Raw genomic sequence first — 20,233 nt, 5'->3', positions numbered from 1 at the left:
TTACCGCTTATCCCTAAACGTATTTGCCATTTTACACTATTTTGAAAAAACATTTTAAAATAGTTCTAAAAGCCGATCAACAAGCTCACAACGTGTCAATGTAGATCGGCTAGTTGAACTATTTTAAAATGTTTTGCAAGATAGTAAAATATGGCAAAAAGTTTAGGGATAAAGGCTAAGGCACGCCCAAGATAGGGCCATAAGAGTTTTCAGAAGGCGGGGGCCACATGCGGCCCCCGCCTTCACTTAAAATGTTTTGCAAGATAGTAAAATATGGCAAATAAGTTTAGGGATAAAGGCTAAGGCACGCCCAAGATAGGGCCATAAGAGTTTTCAGAAAAACTTGTGTTGCTATATAGCATACATGGGCAACTGGCGGGGGCCACATGCGGCCCCCACCTTCACTTAATGCGGCCCTCAGGTTAATATTGCAATACTGATACAGTATTGATTTCAGCTGTTAACAATTCCAAACAACATGCAAACATGACCCGCGTCTATTAGTAGCTTAATATTAAAATGTTATTGTATTTTCTATGTCCAATGTATTTGTATTTAAGTTCATAAAGTTAACATAAGCATAACTAAATGCATTTGAAATTAAATAAAAAATTATACTTTTCAGGATTCCAATTCAAAAATAGAAAAAAATAATTGAGGATTTCAATTCAAATATAGAAAGAAAATCACACCCGTGTGAAGTGAGTGGTGCAACTCCGTGTGGGGGTCCCGGGGGGAATGACAGAGTTACCATGTGGGGGTCCCCGGAACATCCAGACCCCCATGAACGCGCCCAGGGGGCCGGGTCGGTTCCGGCATGCCGCCCCGCGTCCGAAACGGTTGAGAAATGACAGAGTTACCGTGTGGGGGTCCCTCTACTGTACCCTCTACTATACTGTACTGTATTGGCACACCCGGAATATATATCATATATATATATACAGTTAAAATGTGCATGTGTGTTTGTGTGTGTGTTAGGTTGCGCACAGGTGGTGAAAAACAACCATGCTGTTTTCGTGCTCAGACACAGCCAGCCAGCCAGCCAGCCAGCCACCCACCCACACACATAGCTCCGTAAGGGAGTGGTTGCACCACTCAAAAATAGATCTACAAGCTCAAAACGCGTCACAGTGCGACACGTTTTGAGCTTGTAGATTGGCTATTTTTGCTACGACATTATATGCAATGTGGCCCCTCTGGAGTGAGTGTGGAAATATAGTGGCCCTCTCCATCGTCAAAGCTGCCGACCCCTGCTATATAGGTATATAGCTAAAATCTAAAATCACACAGATGCTTTCCCGATTTTATTGAGGCAAACCCTGGAGGGGATAGCCTCGGGGGGTCAGGAGGCAGCGCGGGACGTGGGGCAGAGCGGGACGGGGACGATGCAGTGCGGTGGGGTGGTCGCTGTGCCGTTGGCACCGCTTGAAAGAAATCCCGCGCTTGTTTTGTGGCATGGTGCCGACTTGCCGTGGGGAAACTCTACGGGGAGCAGCATCCGTTTGGAAGCAGACCAGGGACTGCTGGGGGTGGTACCATACTGGGGTGTACTGGTGGTAGAACCCCTGCAGGGGGGCTCAAACACCAGGGGTTCTCTGAACCAGTGTTGATTTCGTCAACTGAAAACCATGATGAAAGGTAGTTCGTTGACTACCTTTTTTCACTGACAAAACAAAATAAAAAACTAAGCTATGATCACAAAAACTATGACTAGATATACTGACAGTTTCGTCAACAAATATAAACTAGACTAAAAGGTTAGGGAGGGACTATAGTGGAGAAGAGATCATTTTATGTTTGGTTGTGCTCAGGTGTTGCGCTCTGAAAATAGACGATTTTCGGCATGCAACCAAGTGTAAAATCAGCAGGCATTACGACGCCAAAATCAACTGCAGATTGAGTTGACTAAAATCGTATGATATTTAGTCGACTGAAACTAGACTATCACAAACATTCTAGGTGACTATAAAATTGCGGGATGGTGCGGGACTTCATTTTGTGTTGCGGGGCGGGAACGGCAAACAGGCGGTCACTGCGGGCGGTCAAAGAATGAAATCAATGCGGGAGCGGGCGGGAGTGGTCAGAAATCCAATGGGAGTGGGCAGGCGTGGGATTAATAAAACTCTTTTCATGACATGCATAAGATCTGGTCATCCCATCTTAGTAAGATGTTCAAAGTAAAAATATTTAGGACGACGACGGTTGAGCCGATTCTACTCTATGGCTCTGAGACATGGACATAAAGAAATTAAATTAGAGAAACGTTTGGATGGCAAACTAATGAGAGCGCAAAATCTGTCTTGGAAGAGCCACCCATCGACTAATCTAATATATGGCAACCTTCCCCGTGTTTCTTCAATAGTCCGATCTAGAAGAACACAGTTTGCCGACCAGTGGCGACCACTGCTATACAGAGCTGACAATGAGGTTATATCTTCCCTTCTTCTCTGGAATCCTGCCTCAAAGCAGACCAGAGGTAGAAAACTGCCGTTCCCTGATGTCATCGCTATAGGGACACATGCATCAGTAAGCAGGAACTGGCCGGGATGGCAATGAAGGACCGGAAAGTCTGGCAGTGGCATTGTGAAATCCATGATCTCGACCGCGGTCGAAAAATGATGATGTGAATAAAACTCTCCCGTGCAGGGTTCTACTGTGGACCACCAGCGATAATCCTCGAGGACCACCGAACCCTAGTCTGTGTGTGTGTGTGTGTGTGTGTGTGTGTGTGTGTGTGTGTGTGTGTGTGTGTGTGTGTGTGTGTGCGTCTGTGTGTGTGTGTGTGAATCAACTTTGCCTTGTTGTTGCAACATCATTATCCTGCAGTTCCAAAGCTCCCTGCGGCCGAGAGGGGCTCTCTCTCTCTCTCTCTCTCTCAGCTGCCAGCGTGCCTTGAATGAGAGAAAGCAGCTTCCACGTCTACAGAAAACCACCCCAGAAGAAGCAACTGTAGGCCACATAACACCCACAGTATTGGTCGCACACACTGGTTGCCAAAGTGACAATATTTTATTTTTAAGACGCAGACGAGTAAAAAGAACCCAATGTTCCGGTGGAAAGTAACTGCCTTCTTCAGGGTAGTCCTAGACCTAGACTACTATTTAGATTCTTCTGCTGTTCGGCCGGTACCACTATAAGGACTTTGGTGTACGTAGCATTCTCGTACACACACACACACACACACACACACACACACGGTATCACCACTTGAACCCTACACACATCGGCTATTTGAAAATAGCTGATCTACAAGCTCATCTGTTGCTCATGTGTTGCATGATACTCAGAGATCAGAGATAAGAGATCTGCTATATTTCCTAAAACATTGTAACTATACAAACCTTGTATGGGGGGGTCGCTAGCATAACATATTTTCAGATTTGGGGTTCCATGGACATGAAAATATGTAAGAATCTAAATATTTGGAAACAAGCCCAATTAAGCAACTACACTTTAGAAACCAGCAAAAAAAATAACAATAATAAAAAGCAAGTACCAATATTTAAGTGATTTTACAGAAAAACAAAGTCACAGTAACAAAGTCAAAGTAAGTGGATATGGCAACCCTGGACAGCACCAGTTTTCAATTTCAATTCATCGAATAAACCGAAAGCGTATTTTCTTAAACCACATATTTTAAACCTCCAGCATCCTGGGGGTAAATGTCCAGCTAGAAAAAGCTGATTGTACAAGCTCACAACTCCCACGCGTTGCATCGCGTTCTGAGCTTGTAGATCGATGACCGCGTTCTCCTATGTTTTCAAATTGACGCAGTATAAAATAGGGCTCTATGCGGTTAATAGGCCAATTTCACATGTGAGCTAGGAAAAAAAAGAAAAGAGAAGTTCATTTCTTTAATTGTACCTGATTTGAATATGGAGGTTACAAAGCCATCCTTTGGAGTAATGCCATGTATGATTAATGATAAGAAGAACGGAACTAGGTTTCCGTATGTGTGTGTGTGTGTGTGCGCGTGCGTGCGTGAACACGTGCTATAGCAAGCCTTTCATGTTTCATTAATCTCACTCCAGCAGAACACACACACACACACACGCACACACACACACACACACACACACCTTTAACACAAATCTCCACTCTCATCTAGAGCTGTGTTGAGTTGTGATTCTCTCTCTCTCTCTCTCTCTCTCTCTCCTCTTTGAGTTTCCCCCGCACTTTGAAGTAGGGATATCCATTACTTCCACTGTTCCACAGCAATTTTCCTATTAATCGTGTAAAACGATTTGAAAAAGTAGTGAAAGTAGTATCTACTACATATTGCGAGCTTGTAGATCGGCCATAGAGCACCTACTGAAGTCTAACGCATCCTACCTGTGGGTCCTACCTACTGGGTCACGTTCCCCCCCCCCCCCCCCCCCCCCATTCTGAATTCCCATAAACGGGTTTTATATTGCGTCAAATAAGAACTGTGTTTAAAAAACAAATGATCCCGGCGGTTTGGATATGAAGAATGTACAAAAGAGTGTGCAAATGGAACCGAATTGACTAACGGTTCCATTTTACACTCTCAGAGTCTCCATGTGTGCATATGTGCCAGCACCCAACACTATCTCCATACAAAAACACAATACAATACAGATAAAAGAAAGATAGAGTGTGTAGTGTGCCAGCACACAGCACCATGCGTTGATGCCATGTGTGCATATGTGCCAGCACCCAACACCATGTCCATACAAAAACACAATACAATACAGATAAAAGAAAGACAGAGTGTGTAGTGTGCCAGCACACAGCACCATGCGTTGATGCCATGTGTGCATGTGTGCCAGGGGACCGTAGCCTAATTCATTGGGGTCCCAGAGATAGAAATGATGATTCAAGTTTCTTTATTAGTAAAAATACCCCTTGAGATGTACCATCTCGTTTTCGAGGGGCTCCCAACAGTAGACTGTCACAATCATAAACAAATGAAGAAGAAATGCCATTAAATCGGGGACCGTAGCCTAATTCAGGTCAATGAAAATGGTCGAGAATCACTGCTAGAGCCATACAAATCTTCTCTCATGGGGGTTCTTGGCATATATTTTCAAATTGGGGGTCCGCGGGCTGATGGGTGTCATTGTGGGGGTCCTTGCCGCATGAAAAAGTTTGGGAACCACTGTTATATGAGTCGGTTTTAAGATGACCCAATACATTCTCCGTAGAGACATTACTTCTGTAAGTTCTGTGAACCAGGTGATGAACGAGTGACATCAGGTACTCTATTTTTGCCACATTTGTGTGTCACTGTCATTTGACAAAGTAGAGCAGCAGTTCCCAAACTTTTTCATGTCAAGGACCCCCAAATTGACACTAATTAGCCTGTGGACTGGACCCCCATTTGAAGAGATATGCCATTGACCCCCATAAGAGAAGATTTTTACGGCTCTAGCAGTGATTCTCAACTATTTTAATTTCAAGGACCCCCAGTTTGATATCCATTAGTCTACGAACCCTCATTTAATGGTATCTCTGTGACCCCCAATTTATATTGTAAAATCTATGTTAATTTAACTGAGAGTGTACAGATGGAACCAAATGGACCAGTTAGGGTCCATTTGTACACTCTAAGAGTTACAGGCCCATGAGGGTCCATTTGGTTCCAAACTATCATTTAGCTGGGGACCCCCTGGAACTCCCTCAAGGACCCCTAGGGGGTCCCAGTTTGGGAACCACTGAAGTAGAGCATTCATTTACAAAGAAAAAAAAAAAGAAACATTGAAACATGGAGATACAAGTTTTCTGCCCAACGACAATATCTATTTAACAGAAAATGTCTATCAACGAATCAATTAACCACATAAGCCCTATTACTTATATACTTATACCTACAGTATTACTTATACTTATAAGTATACTTATTGTATACTTATGCCCTATTATTGTCGCTCAGCAGTGTCGTGCAACACCAGTGAAACTACTGTAGCAGATCTATGCAATGTTTCATTAATCTCACTCCAGCAGCAGAGCACACACACCTTTCAGCAAAAATCTCCACTCTCATCTGGAGCTGTGATAAATCGTCTCCTCTTAAGAGTTTCTCTGTATTAGAATGATGTTGGCGTCTACATGCCTAGGATGCTGACACGTGCAGCATCGGTTCACGCTCCGGGACAGGGAGGTGTTGATGTGGGCATGCTCTTGGCATGATTCCTGCCATTCCATCCTAAATGTGCTTTGCTGCAGCGATTCAGAACTGAGAAACATCTACGATTACGCTGACCGGGTCAGGTTAGCCAATCAGGGACTCCAATCAGCGTACGATTGCCGCAAATGTTCACACATTGCATGTTTTATAGCACCACCGGGAAACATCACGCAAATTGGTACACATTATCTCTATAGTCATGTCATCAAGGCGAACCTGGCAGATGTTTCCTAATGTTGCCACTTAACATTGATATAACAATACAATTAACAGTAACTGAAACACAATATTATGTTCTACACGCCCACGAATCATCATTGTGTCTGTGTAATAACTCCATCCACATCAACACCTCAACTTCTAGAGGTTCCACTCACATCTATAATGACGATGGTGATGGTGACGTGACTCGTTTTGTGAAGAGCAAGCAGGCGAGCGATCCGTAGGAGAAAGTATCTCTCTTACAGCCTGTAGTACTTATAGTGTGGGAGTTCGACAGCACCGCCACAATGATGTGTGGCTGTCTTGACTTCCACCGTCTTCCCACACACCTCATCATGACATGAACAGTCTAGTGGTGGCTGAGTCATTTACTGGAGCTTGTGATAGTACAGTAGCTAGACAGTGTCAAGGTTGTGATTAGACCCTACAGACAAATGTGATCGTAGAATCTGGATGTACATTTTTTTAACTTTACCAGAGTATTTCCAATTGTCAATACTTTTGCTACTACTCAGCTACCATCTCAGAAAACAATATTGTACTTTTACTAATTATTTGAAAACTTGAGTTACTAGTTACCTACTGTAAATCCTCACATAGTGCTTGTATTTGTTTCAACTGTAGTGGGTACAAGGCTTTTATTGGAAGGCAACTGTAGTGGGTACAAGGCTGTAGTGGGTACAAGGTAACTGTAGTGGGTACAAGGCTGTAGTGGGTACAAGGCAACTGTAGTGGGTACAAGGCTTTTATTGGAAGGCAACTGTAGTGGGTACAAGGCTGTAGTGGGTACAAGGTAACTGTAGTGGGTACAAGGCTTTTATTGGAAGGCAACTGTAGTGGGTACAAGGCTGTAGTGGGTACAAGGCAACTGTAGTGGGTACAAGGCTGTAGTGGGTACAAGGCAACTGTAGTGGGTACAAGGCAACTGTAGTGGGTACAAGGCAACTGTAGTGGGTACAAGGCTGTAGTGGGTACAAGGCAACTGTAGTGGGTACAAGGCAACTGTAGTGGGTACAAGGCAACTGTAGTGGGTACAAGGCTGTAGTGGGTACAAGGCAACTGTAGTGGGTACAAGGCAACTGTAGTGGGTACAAGGCAACTGTAGTGGGTACAAGGCAACTGTAGTGGGTACAAGGCTGTAGTGGGTACAAGGCAACTGTAGTGGGTACAAGGCAACTGTAGTGGGTACAAGGCAACTGTAGTGGGTACAAGGCAACTGTAGTGGGTACAAGGCAACTGTAGTGGGTACAAGGCAACTGTAGTGGGTACAAGGCTTTTATTGGAAGGCAACTGTAGTGGGTACAAGGCAACTGTAGTGGGTACAAGGCAACTGTAGTGGGTACAAGGCAACTGTAGTGGGTACAAGGCAACTGTAGTGGGTACAAGGCTTTTATTGGAAGGCAACTGTAGTGGGTACAAGGCAACTGTAGTGGGTACAAGGCAACTGTAGTGGGTACAAGGCTTTTATTGGAAGGCATATACAGTATAAAAAGGAGGCCTATATATTTCTATTTTTCAAACAGATCATAATGAACCCAGTTTGAACCCAGTGAAATGTACTGGGTTAATTTATTGAAACCAAGTAGTATAGTCTACTTTTACTTTTGGTGTTAATATAATATAATATTTTGAAAGTGGTGATGCCAATACGTCTATCTCTCTCTCTCTCTCTCTCTCTCCCCCTGTCATGGAGCCAGGGCGAGGGAGTGACGCATCATCATTGGTTATTCCACACTGAGCACTCTGTCGATTCTCTCCTCTTCCTCTGAGCCGCGGCTTCATATCTCATCAAGAAAAATGCCAGCCCTAACCGCGCCTGGCTCCACATTAAAAAAAACAGGTGCGCACAGTGCCACAGGCAGACCTATTTGTAGCTTCACAGTGAGATGTGAAGCGGCGAGGTGAGGATATATCTATTACAGGGAGACATTTCTCTGCTAAATTAAGCTGGGGGAGGAAGAGAGAGAGAGAGAGAGAGAAGAGAGAGGAAAAAAAGAAACTCCACACACACACACACACATTGCTGCAACGTCTCAATCATTTTCAATTATTTCACCCCCGCCTTTTATGTTTTGTGATTAAGGCAGGTTGCTATGACTCGACGTCGCATCTTTCAGTTAAGTCATTGACTGCCACTAACGAGATTTCTCGACTCGTCATTATTCTCCCAAGGTAGCGTATTCGAATGTTATCAACCCATATATCAACCAGTAGGTTACTTATCAAGAAAGACCATGCAATGGAGTCAGTAGGAGACGTTGTTGTTGTGTAGTCGACGTGGCGTTGGTCGCGTTGTCCGACTACTAAGTTAACCCTATTACCAGATTCTTCCCTCCCAAAAACATGATCATCAGGTATTATGATTATACTAGGAGGAATGTGGCAACACCCACCTTTGCACCACCCTCCTAAACTTAAGCCGCGCCCACAGCTGTTGTTAATGATAATGATAATAACGGGAGGGTTGATTTTAGTGTCACTAAATCGGTGATACCAATACTACTATACATTTACTCGAGTATATTTTGAATACCAGACTTTAGCTATCAAGTGTAACAGAGTATTTCTACATTGTAGTATTGATATTTTTGAGTGGTGCAACCACTCCAAGGAACAGCAATGTCCGTGTTAACCTACCTATGTGTCCGTTCACCAACTATGTGACTATGAGCACGAGTACCAATGAGTACCAAAAGTGGCGCTGTTGTGCCAGAAACGGAGAGAGAGAGATAGTGCTGCACTGTTGCCTGCTAATGAGAGACAGAGAGAGAGAGAGAGAGTGGGGGCAGTTCAAAAACCCGTCCACCAGTGACATCATCGATGGGGAATCCAAGCTAATAGAAACTGCAAGCTTTCTATTCCTGAAAAGTTGCAATGCGAAAATGGAAGTCATCGTTCTCACGATAATACAAATCTAAATATTATAAAAAAATAATAAAAAAATTGAAAAGTGGTGAAGTGGTCCTCTATGTCAGGGGTTCTCAACCCGTGGGTCGCGACCCCTCGAGGGGTCGCCAAATTAGTTTGGGGGGTCCCCAAATTATTTTCAAAAAAAAAAAGTTTAGTTTTGGGTTTTTTCACGATTTTTCAAAAATAGCAGACCTACAAGCTCATAGCGCGCCACTCGGTGGCGCGCTATGAGCTTGTAGATCTGCTATTTTTCAATAGCTAAATTATAACATAATGCTTAAACACCAAAAGGGGTTCCCGCCCAAAATGGGTTAAGGTTATTGTAGCAGTCAATTTATATTGGGGGTCGGGAGGAGGCGGGGCGGGGGTCCCGAGACATTGCCAAAGCATTTCCGGGGGTCCCCGGCCAAAAACTTTGAGAACCCCTGCTCTATGTAAAACATTTGAGTACTTTTTCCACCACTGCTATTTGTGCAACCCTTTGTTGTCCTGCACTGCGGCACTCTCTTTAAGAGAACCTGAACAACGTAATGTGTGACCTGACCAGAATTGACAGCTGCGTTATCCCCTGGCCTACAAAGCCCACAGCAACACCGCACACTTGAACTGGAACTCCTTATTCGTTTTCTTTGCCTTCTGCAGGTCAGTAAGTATAAAACGACGACGTTGCGGAAGAGCAAGCGAACAAAGTAGGTGCCTTTTCCCGCAAAGTTCAGGTCGGCATCGGGGTTCGTCACACAAGACGATCAGCATCGCGGCAGGGACCGTGTCGTGAACACTATGTGTGATTAGTCAGACTACAAGCTCAAAACGCACGTTTAAAGCCTGTGGATCTGCTATTTTTGCTGTTTTTGAATTGGAATCCAGAGGTTTCCATCCGACAGAGACGATTCGTAGAGTCGGCCTCAGGTCGTAATGGGTTCGGAGGTGCCAACACCTCCACCCTCTCAACCAAATCAATGGAGAAAGTAACGTTGCACGTGTTTTGCTCACCGTGTCTGTCACCACCAGAAAGGGCACAGGGGAGGGTGATCACTGGCACTGTGTGTGAGAGAGAATTTTGTTGTTCTTTTAAAATTAAATATTCCAAAAAGGTTTATTAGTAGGTTAAATGAAGTCCCGTCACACCGTTACATTCTGCACATAATTTTGCATTATTCAAACTCCTAACTCTGACTGGGGAGGGAATGGGAGATGGGTTAGGTGGGTTATCCTATTATTCTAATAGTCTAATGGTCATTACATCCTGATATGAAAGGTGTCACGCGTTTGTCCACCGCGACTGTCACCACCAGAAAGGACGAAAGGTCAGAGACGAAATGATGTCAGAGGCAGAGCACGCCAGAGGTTCATACTGTCTAAACAAACAGCGGAGCTGTGAAGTCACAGGCCGTTCTAACACTGTGTGGGCAGGGTCTAAAGGTCACAACTCATAGTGGAGCTGCAAGCAAGTACAAAACAGTCTTTGTCCTCTGAGGACTTTGTTCGGTTTTGGCAGGAAGACCTGCCAAACAATGCTGAAGAAACAAAAGAAAACTTTTACTTCCTTAAAGGTATATTTCACTTGATGCGGCATTTAGATACACATGCATTAGAAGGACAATATCAGTCACCAGAACCAATAGAATTTCAAATCAAACGGTTAACCGGCATTGACATATATATATACGTTATACGTTTTCAGTGTTTATGATAGAAAGCGCTCTTCCGCAACCTACAGCTTCTGGATGAGAGGACAAAACCAAGCCGGTTCAGTTATAGGATTTATAAAAATAACATTTTCTCTGCTTTCTGTTCCCAACAATGCCAATAACTGAAGAACAGAACATTGCGGTAACACGTTTTGTTCTTCCCCCCGATGAAAGTAGAGAGGCTCTCCTTTCTTTTGAGATACTTGGTGTTTACAGAACACAATATTCTGTGGGTCTTGAGAGATTAGAAGGAACGCCCAAAAAAACGCTGGCATTGGCTGCAGGCTGTTCTATAGAGAAACTCTGGGAGTAAATTACGGTAGTTAATTCTCGTCGTTCCTTACCTTCCCCGGGGCAGCGGGAGGGCTGAAGCGACCAGCACACACCAGGAAGGGGTCCGGCGCGGGTTTGGCGGCCTTCACGTCGGGGTCGTCTCCGAGCACGATGTGGCTGAAGAGGTCAAAGAAGGCCCCGTGACGGCTGGTCTTCATCTGGAAGGTGACGCCCGCCGAGCTGGTGCACACCGCCACGGGCACGCCGCTGTCCCGGAGGTGGCGAACTAACCTGTCCACACCTTTGGGAAAAAGATAACGGACAATAATACACACATTTAAAAAAGTCAACACATTCTCACTGTACTATAAAGCAGGGGTTAGACATGGGTGCCAACATTGGCACAGGGGAGGGTGAATACTGGCAGAAGTGTGTGAGAGAGAGAGAGAGAGAGAGAGAGAGAGAGAGAGAGAGAGAGAGAGAGAGAGAGAGAGATTTTGTTTTGTTTTTAATATTCCAAAAAGGTTTATTAGTCAGTTAAATGAAGTCGCCTCACACCTACAAATTACATCCTGCACATAATTCTGCATTCATTCAAACTTGCATCCATTACATCCTGATATGAAAGTTGTTGAGGTGCTAGCCCCTCCTATGCCCAGCTTTCCTTGGTGTTTACAGAACACCGTAGCGATGATTTGTACATTACTTTTGTACTTTTACTCACAAGTACATTTTGATTACCGGAATTTTACTCATAACATTGCAGTATTGATACTTACTTCACATACAAAATAATCTAGGAGTAGCCTACTTTTTCCACCAACGATCAAGAAAGACTTGAATGTGTAGACATGGCAACCCTTCATTGACTATTTCAATAGGTGCACGCTAACCCCTCCTACACAATAGATAACAAAATCAAAAATTGGAAAGGAAAAAGAAAAAAAAGAACTGAGTTTTTTCTTATTTTATTTTCTCATTTAAAAAGAAAAATGTCGGTGTTGGGAAAGTTTGAAAGCAAGAGTGTCTGTCCTGTTGTCTTTATTTTGTTTGTCTGTTCACATTTGTCACTGTTTAACTGTTTTTTGTTTTTTCTTGTTTATCACATTTATGTACCTTTTTTATTATGTATTGTATGTCACTTAAGTACTCATTATCTGTCAATGATATTTTGAAGTTATGTCATAATACAAAATGCCTAATAAAAACAGTATTTAAAAAAGAAAAAGAAAGACTTGAATGTGTTGTGTTATACTTGTATACTCTGAATGATGACCGTGACACTGATAACGACATAATTGGAGATGGTGTTTAAGTACCGCTCAATTTGTTTGCCGAGTATGCAAATATTCGTCGCTATGGTAACAAGAGCGCTGGCCTTTGGAGTGAAAGCCAACCAAAAAAAAGTTTAATCTCTTTAATAAATGAATCAACAAATTACGTGAAGTGAATCTTCATCGGGTGAGCAATGTAGAGACGTAGGCATCCAAAAACATACAGCTGTGAGTCGCTGTGAGTGCATGTGAGGACGTGTTATTATGAGGCTTAGATTGTCAAGCGGCCTGCGCCAAAATTCGATATTCAACGAATGATGGTGTAACGCAACCACACAGTAAGGGTGAAGCTGTGGAAACCACACATGCCCAGTAAGGGTGTAACTGTGGGAAAATGCAAATAAACGCAAATAAACAGCATTCAGTTTGTTCATTTGGAAAAAAGGCTTTGTAGTGCCCTGCATAACATGATGGTCTACGATGTATGTGTGCAAAATGCAGATGAACTGTGCAAGTGAGGGGGAGCAAGGGGGCTAGGACATAGACATTTCTTCATTTATATTGTTAGATTAAGCCTTATTTTATACTTTGCCTATTCAGAAATACCATGCAGGCTTGTAGATCTGCTATTTGAAAAAAAGAAAAAGAAAAAAATATCTGAAAACTTTCTTTGATTAATGTATGTATTTTAAAGCCATTTTAACTCAAATGTTTGCTTCTGGAGGTCCCTGGCACAAAATATAGTTTGTGTGGGCGAAATACACCATTTTGGAGTCCTTGTCATGAAAAGGTTTGATCCACACTGACGTTCAGACACCACCAAAATGCTTCTGGTATTTAATGGACACCAGAGTCACTCCTTCATTATGTCACTCTGCCACCATCATGGAGACAGAGATGTTTGCATTTGGGAGCCGAGGGGACTTGTTGGACTGCAGTGTGTTTGGCACAGAGACCGACTGACTGACTGACTGACTGTGACTAAACCTTCTGCACAGCTTCTTCCAGAAATAAATACATCACATAGTTATCAGGCATAGACTGGCATAGTACCGCAATGCTAATATTTTAGGCAGTATCGGCAGCTTTTCCAAAGCTCTACTTAAAGATGTTATGCAAGCTGGCAGTTATTATTCAAGGTATGTATGTACTGTATGCTCTGGAGCAGTCAGGGCTGAGTCCCACATGGGATCAGGTGGGAACTGGCTGCTGGCAACAGCAACAGAAAGACAATATACAGCCCACTGAAACTAAATACTAAGCCCAATAAAAACAGTGGGATTGCGGTTTCATCACTTCCAAGACAGGGGTCTAATGCAGTGGTTGTCAAACCTTTCAGGCCCCCCTGAAAGGTTTTCAGGCCCCCCCAAAAGAATCATAGTTGTGTGAACTGAGGACCCCCCACCCAACCTGACAAGCATTTAGAATTGCAGGAGTAATAGTTGAGGCATGTAATTTGAAAATAGCTGATCTACATTTTCAAAATTGTTCCAAATGGACTCTTACAGATGTGTAACGTATCCCTAACCCTTTGTACATGTACATGTACTGGCTTTCCCTACATAACCCCCCCACACACACACACACACACACACCCTTCTTGTTTGTCCTTTTTTGTCCTTTTCTAGTTTTTAACCTTTTAAACCTTTTTAACTAGTTTGACACAATTCTTCTAATAAAAATGTCTGTAAAGCGACTTTGGGTACCCAGAAAAGAGCTATATAAATCGTATGTATTATTATTATTATTATTTATTATTATTATTTACAATATCTGAGTTAAATTAACACTGAGGATTTTACAGAGATAAATAGAGGTTCTAGGCCGGGGGTCCCCAGCAAAAGTAGTATACTATAGCATCACTGCCATGATGTACAGCTTGCAGTGCTTGTACATCTGCTATTTTTTAAAATATTGAAAATGTTGACTTTGGATTTATTTTATTTTTTTCCGGGGGAAATATGTGGAAATATGCAGGCTGTGAGAACTGAGACCCTTCACAATAAAAGCATGCAGCTTTCACAAGTTGGCCCATAATAAAGACAAGGAAAAGGATTAAGAATTAGGTGGCATTTCACATTGCATATGAGCTATTTTTTTCTCCAAAATGTATTTTTTTTAAAGGAATTATTTTTTTATTATTAAATCCCCCAAAGTTTTTTATTCAATAAAGTCTGAGGTTCTATATGGCTATGGGCTGTGGTACTGTGGTAATAATAATAATAATTCAAAAAAGAAAGAACGAAAAAGAACTAAAACATTTTGGAACCATGAACTTTAGTTCAAAATATTGAATTATGAATATATAAATATATAAATATATGAATATATGAATATATGAATATATAAATATATAAATATATAAATATATATATATACTGTATATATTATATACATACACATATGTATGTATATGTATATAGATAGGCCTATACACCGTATATCTAGGTGTGCCCTGAGATTTTTAGGCTATGAAAAGTGTGCCCTGGGACAAAAAAGGTTGGGAAACACTGGCCTACACAACCTGGCATGAGTTGTAAAAAGTGTGACAGGCCTACTGTACCTGGCATGAGTTGGGCAGAGGGGAATATCTTCTCCTGGATCTGCCTGGTTTCAGTGAGTAGTTCTTGGGCCGTCATGGGCAGGCGGAGCTCGTCACAGACCACCTGGGCAGCGTCCAGAGCCTTCCTCCCCATCACCTTGGACTTCACGTCCCACGTGTAGCGCTTCTCGAAGCGGTCACACACCTCCTGGAACGACACCGTGTACAGCCTCTCTGTGTCTGCAAGGAAGAAGACAACACCGTTAGAGAATTGCTACCTTTTATTTTCCCTTATTTCCGTTATTTTATTGCGTTATAATTCCTGGGTCTGAAATAAAGATATAAAGATTGAATTGTTATATGTAGGCTGCAGTGGTTCTCAAACTTTGTCCATGTCAAGGGTCTAGAAATTGATATAAGACACAGACTACCCCCATCTGAACAGGTTTTGTGCCAATAAACCAGCCCCAGAAGAGAAGAAGAAATTATTCATTTTTCAACATTTTCTTTTTTTTTTAATAGCAGGCTCGCAGCGCTGTACGAAGTGAGGCGCTAAGCTTGTAGATGCTATTGTTTTGAATAGCTAATTATTATATTATTGTTATAAATAGATATAATGGTTTACAATGATCGTGATGCTGCATTAACACATTTCTCTGGGGACCCCCTGGAACCACCTCAAGGACCCCAAGGGGTCCCCCGGACTTCACACCCTATTTTTGACAGGTGCGTGTGATCAATCAAGTATCAGCCAGTGATCAATCGCTGTTCTCCAACACACCACTCAATGCCTCTGGAGATGCATTTCCTTATCTCATTTAATCAATGAGAAGATAAATGTTACTGTTAAATAAAATGTACGCGTCCGCATAACCACTTAGACCTGCAATAAGCCTACTAGTTAAAATGGACCTGAGGTAAACTGTGCTGCACGTTCCTTTTCCATCTCTTCGCCTACAATCGCAGATCTACAAGGCAAGCTCACCACGCGTCACCTTGTAGCGTGGTGGTGAGCTTGTAGGTCGGCTATTATTGGACAAATTTACAATTTTGAGGTGATTTTTACTTCTACTCCACTACATCTCAGAGGGAAATATTGTACGTTTACTCCACTACAAGTATTGGAAAACTTTAGTAGATTTTGATTATTATTTAAAAAACATATAACCACTTATGCTCTCCATGCATATATTTTGGCTATTTGAAAATGACCAATCTAGTTGTAGATCTGCTATTTTCAAAAGATGTGTATACATTTGAAAACTGGTGAAATGGGACATTCTGCGTAATGACTCCGAGTACTTTTTTTGTACTTTAAGTACATTTTCATACACCAATACTTTTACTCAAGTAATCCAGACTTTTACTTAAGTAACAGAGTATTTCTACATTGCAGTATTGATATTTTACTTTAAGTAAAAAAAAAAAAAAAGAAAAAAAGAAGCCTATTGAATTTGTTTCCAACACTGCCCATATGTCCCTATTGGAATGCCCACCTCACCTATCCTGTATCCACACTACGCACCTAAAATAACAGATCTACAAGCTCACAACGCGTCGCAGCGCGAGGCGTTGTGAGCTTGCAGATCTGCATGTTCCTACACAACTAACAGCAACTGACTTGAATGACAGCCAGGCAGCAGCAGCTAGGCAGCTGCAAACAGTGTGTGCAATCTGTTCTTGTTCCACAAAAACAAACGTAATAGACAATAAACATGGTGTATTTTTTTAACCTAGTAATAATCCGTCCATGTCGAAGATGACATGGCTTACAGGCTGGAAGGTCTTCTTCTCACACATGTTTGTTTGGGTTGGTTTCTCTCTTCTTGTTTACAAACTCAGAATGACTGACTGAGAACAACGTGTGCCGGTTTGCGGAAATGGGCCAACGAAAAACTAACACCAAGTAAAAAGGAAAGTGGACGTTTGGCTATAAATATTAACGCAAATAAGGAGGCAATTCAAGATTTTGCATTAGTGTGTTAATAAAAATAAATAAAAGACAACTACTATTACGAAGATGAAATAAGTCACAGTTTAAAAACGTAAACTCACTTCTGGGCGGACGTTTTATGGTCGTCCTTCCATTTTTGCAACGGGCTGATGGGAAATGTAGTTAACTCTCTTTCCACACAGTACACACTCAGTCATGCAATGCTGTTTCTTCCTTTCTCTAGTCTGTGATGAAACCTTTATATGGAATAGATAAATGGCATGCACACTTTTCGCTTTTTATATTTTTCAGTTAAACGACCAATTTATATATTAAAATGTTCAATATTATGGCAGTATCTGAAGAAATTGTAAACTCTAAATGAGGGGGGGAATCTATTTTGTGTGTGTGTGTGTGTGTGTGTGTGTGTGTGTGTGTGTGTGTGTGTGTGTGTGTGTGTGTGTGTGTGTGTGTGTGTGTGTGTGTGTGTGTGTGTGTGTGTGTGCGGCCTACAGTACATAGTGTCAGGGGCATTAGTGCCCAATGGCCCCATACCCTCTATATTTGCCATACCCAATACCCATGGACATATTGGTTCGGTACGTGGTTCTGGACAACTGGATATCCATGTATGCCCATATATGCACCTATACCGGTCAGATCTGCGGTTCTGGACAACCGCCTACATGCGAACAACTGGCGGCTGTCAAGCACTTGGCGATTTGCACTTCACTTAATGCAACCCGCAGGTTAATATCAACTGGCGGCCTTGGGGCCACATGCAGCCCCCACCTTCACTTAATGCAACCCGCAGGTTAATATCAACTGGCGGCCTTGGGGCCACATGCAGCCCCCACCTTCACTTAATGCAACCCACAGGTTAATATCAACTGGCGGCCTAATTTTTTTTCTTCGTTTTCTAAATACCGGTAGTATACACTATAGAGTGCTATGTCTACTTAAAATTCTATCTAAATTACACAAGTTTAACCTTTTCATAGGCCTGTGTTCGTCGAGGCTAGTGCAAGTGCTACGGGCTAAAATGGAGTCTGAAGAGGTGGATTTTCAGACTACGGCGGAAGATTCATTCCATAGTTTTGGAGCCAGAAGGGAGAAGAGTCTGGGACGTGTGGAGCGTTGACATGCATATATATGGGCGTATAGGGTTTGTTTATGGTTATGTCTGTGTCAGACTGACTCATTAACAGTAATATACACAACAATCCGACCATGTAAATACTCTTTATTCAAGCTCTTCAAAGTTAAACATACTTTTCACCCTCACATATAAAACAAGACCTGTGGCTAGTCATCTATGGAATCCACACCGTGTCGTTTTAACCTCATTATAACAGTATGTGTTCCACCTGGACCCTCCACAGCCGGTCACAGGGGCATAAATTATTAATTTACAAAAATAAAGGAAGAAAAAAGAATGAAACATAACACTTCACCGCCACCGCACCGTCGCCACTGCCATTGTTAGCAGCAGTACCACTGTCACATTTTCTCAGAATAATTGGAAATGTTAACCCATAAAGGCCTGAGGCCGATTCTATGTCTAAATCGGTGCTGTCAGCCAAATACAGACGTTTCTTGTACCTTTTATGGTGTCGATGTGCGTTCCCTTTAAATCAGTGGTTGTCAAATGTTTCCGTGCCATGTTAAGGACCCCCCAAATTGATATGTATTTGGCCGTGGACCCCCCCGCGTCTGAAAATGTTTTGTGCCTGGGACTGCGAGGGACGACCCCCAGAAGAGAAGATTTGATCATCTCCAAATTATATTAAAAATAAAACACACACATTCGAGATTTCCCCCACAACTTTCAAAAACAGCAGATGTACAAGCTCACAGTGACCCGCTGCGAGCTTGTACATCTGCTATTTCTTTAGAACCACTGCGCTAAACCACTGTTCTAAATCCCAAGAAAGATAACAATGAAAAAATAACTTCTAAAATGACACGGACGCTTTCCCCGGACGGAACAGGTTAACAGAGTTTGCCTTGTTAGTGTGAAGCAGACATCAGGGGAGATGAGTGCGGCTAGCCCACACCAACCTCTAATGAGCCTATGGATCTCAGGTCTAATTGGGGGGACAGCGATAGAGTGAAATGGAGGCGTTGATCTCCACGGAGTGAAGCTTCTCTCGCCAAATTGCAACGGTTCGGGGAATTGCTCTTACACTGACTGAAAGGCTCGGAACGCCAGTGGTGGAAAGTAACTAGGTATACATGTACTCAAGTGCTGTACTTTAGTACAATTTTGAGGTATTTTTTTTTTAACTTTTTTACTTCCGATTTTCGGTACTTTTACTTCTCTCAAGAGGCAAATATTGTACTTTTAGTCCACTACAATCATTTGAAAACTGTACTTACCAGTTACTTAAAGGACCACTTCACCACTTTTCAACATCTCTTCATATAATTGGTCCTCACTAATGTTCATGATAAAACACCGCCATTTGTTCCTACTCAGTCTTTGTCTCATAGGAGGGCTTTGGGCAGTTCGGACACCCGTCCACCAGTGACATCATCATTAGGCAGATTTTTTTTAAACAAGATTTGTTTTAAAATATATTTAGATTTGTATTATCGTGAGAACGATGGCTTCAACTTTTGCATTGCAACTTTTCAGGAAAATAAAGCCTGCCGTTTCTATTAGCTTGGATTCACCATCGATGATGTCACTGGTGGACGCTGGACGGGTTTCTGAACTGCCCACAGCCTTCCTATGAGACACAGACTGAGTAGAAAAAAATAGTGGTATTTTATCATGAACTTTAATTAGGACCAATTATAGGAAGAGAAGTTGAAAAGTGGTGAAGTGGTCCTTTAAGTTTCTAGATAAAACATACATTACCCACTTCAGCCCGATATACTGTACATTTGGCCATTTGAAAATAGACGATTTACAAGCTCATAATGTGTTGCATGCTATTATAATAAAGTAAATGTGAGTAAATGTGAGTATACTTTTCCCATCCCACCACTGCTCAGAACAAATCAATAGGAGAAAAGAAAACAGGGTGGCGCAGAGGGAAGCAAAAGAGAAAAGAGAAAACACAATATGCTTTTTTATGTAAATGTTACATTTTTGATTGGGGGAGATAGCATTCGAACAAACTACGTACAGCAGAGATACAGTCTTTTATGGCTTTTCCCATCACAGTGCCGAAACAGCCGAGCCTTAAATAGGATGTGGAGATTTGCTCTGAGGCAAAGCCTTGACAAGCAGAG

The 20,233-nt window shown here is 42.3% G+C and overlaps 1 protein-coding gene across 1 annotated transcript in view; it reads right to left on the bottom strand.

The window, feature by feature from the left end:
- Positions 1-16,923, bottom strand: part of pudp (pseudouridine 5'-phosphatase) — a 46,121-nt gene extending 29,198 nt beyond the window's left edge. Inside the window, exons 1-3 of the mRNA XM_079495557.1 lie at positions 16,794-16,923; positions 15,082-15,300; positions 11,316-11,545 (exon numbers count right to left, since the gene is read on the bottom strand). Of these exons, the coding sequence (XP_079351683.1) occupies positions 11,316-11,545; positions 15,082-15,300; positions 16,794-16,860 (516 nt within the window). The 5' untranslated portion in view covers positions 16,861-16,923. The remainder of the gene's footprint in view (positions 1-11,315; positions 11,546-15,081; positions 15,301-16,793) is intronic.
- Positions 16,924-20,233: the final 3,310 nt, after the last annotated feature.

This window comes from Electrona antarctica, assembly GCF_951216825.1.
Source record: "Electrona antarctica genome assembly, chromosome: 24".
Classification (NCBI taxonomy): Eukaryota; Metazoa; Chordata; class Actinopteri; order Myctophiformes; family Myctophidae; genus Electrona; species Electrona antarctica.
Note: the sequence above shows the minus strand (reverse complement) of the source record. Positions and strands in the feature narration are given on the sequence as shown.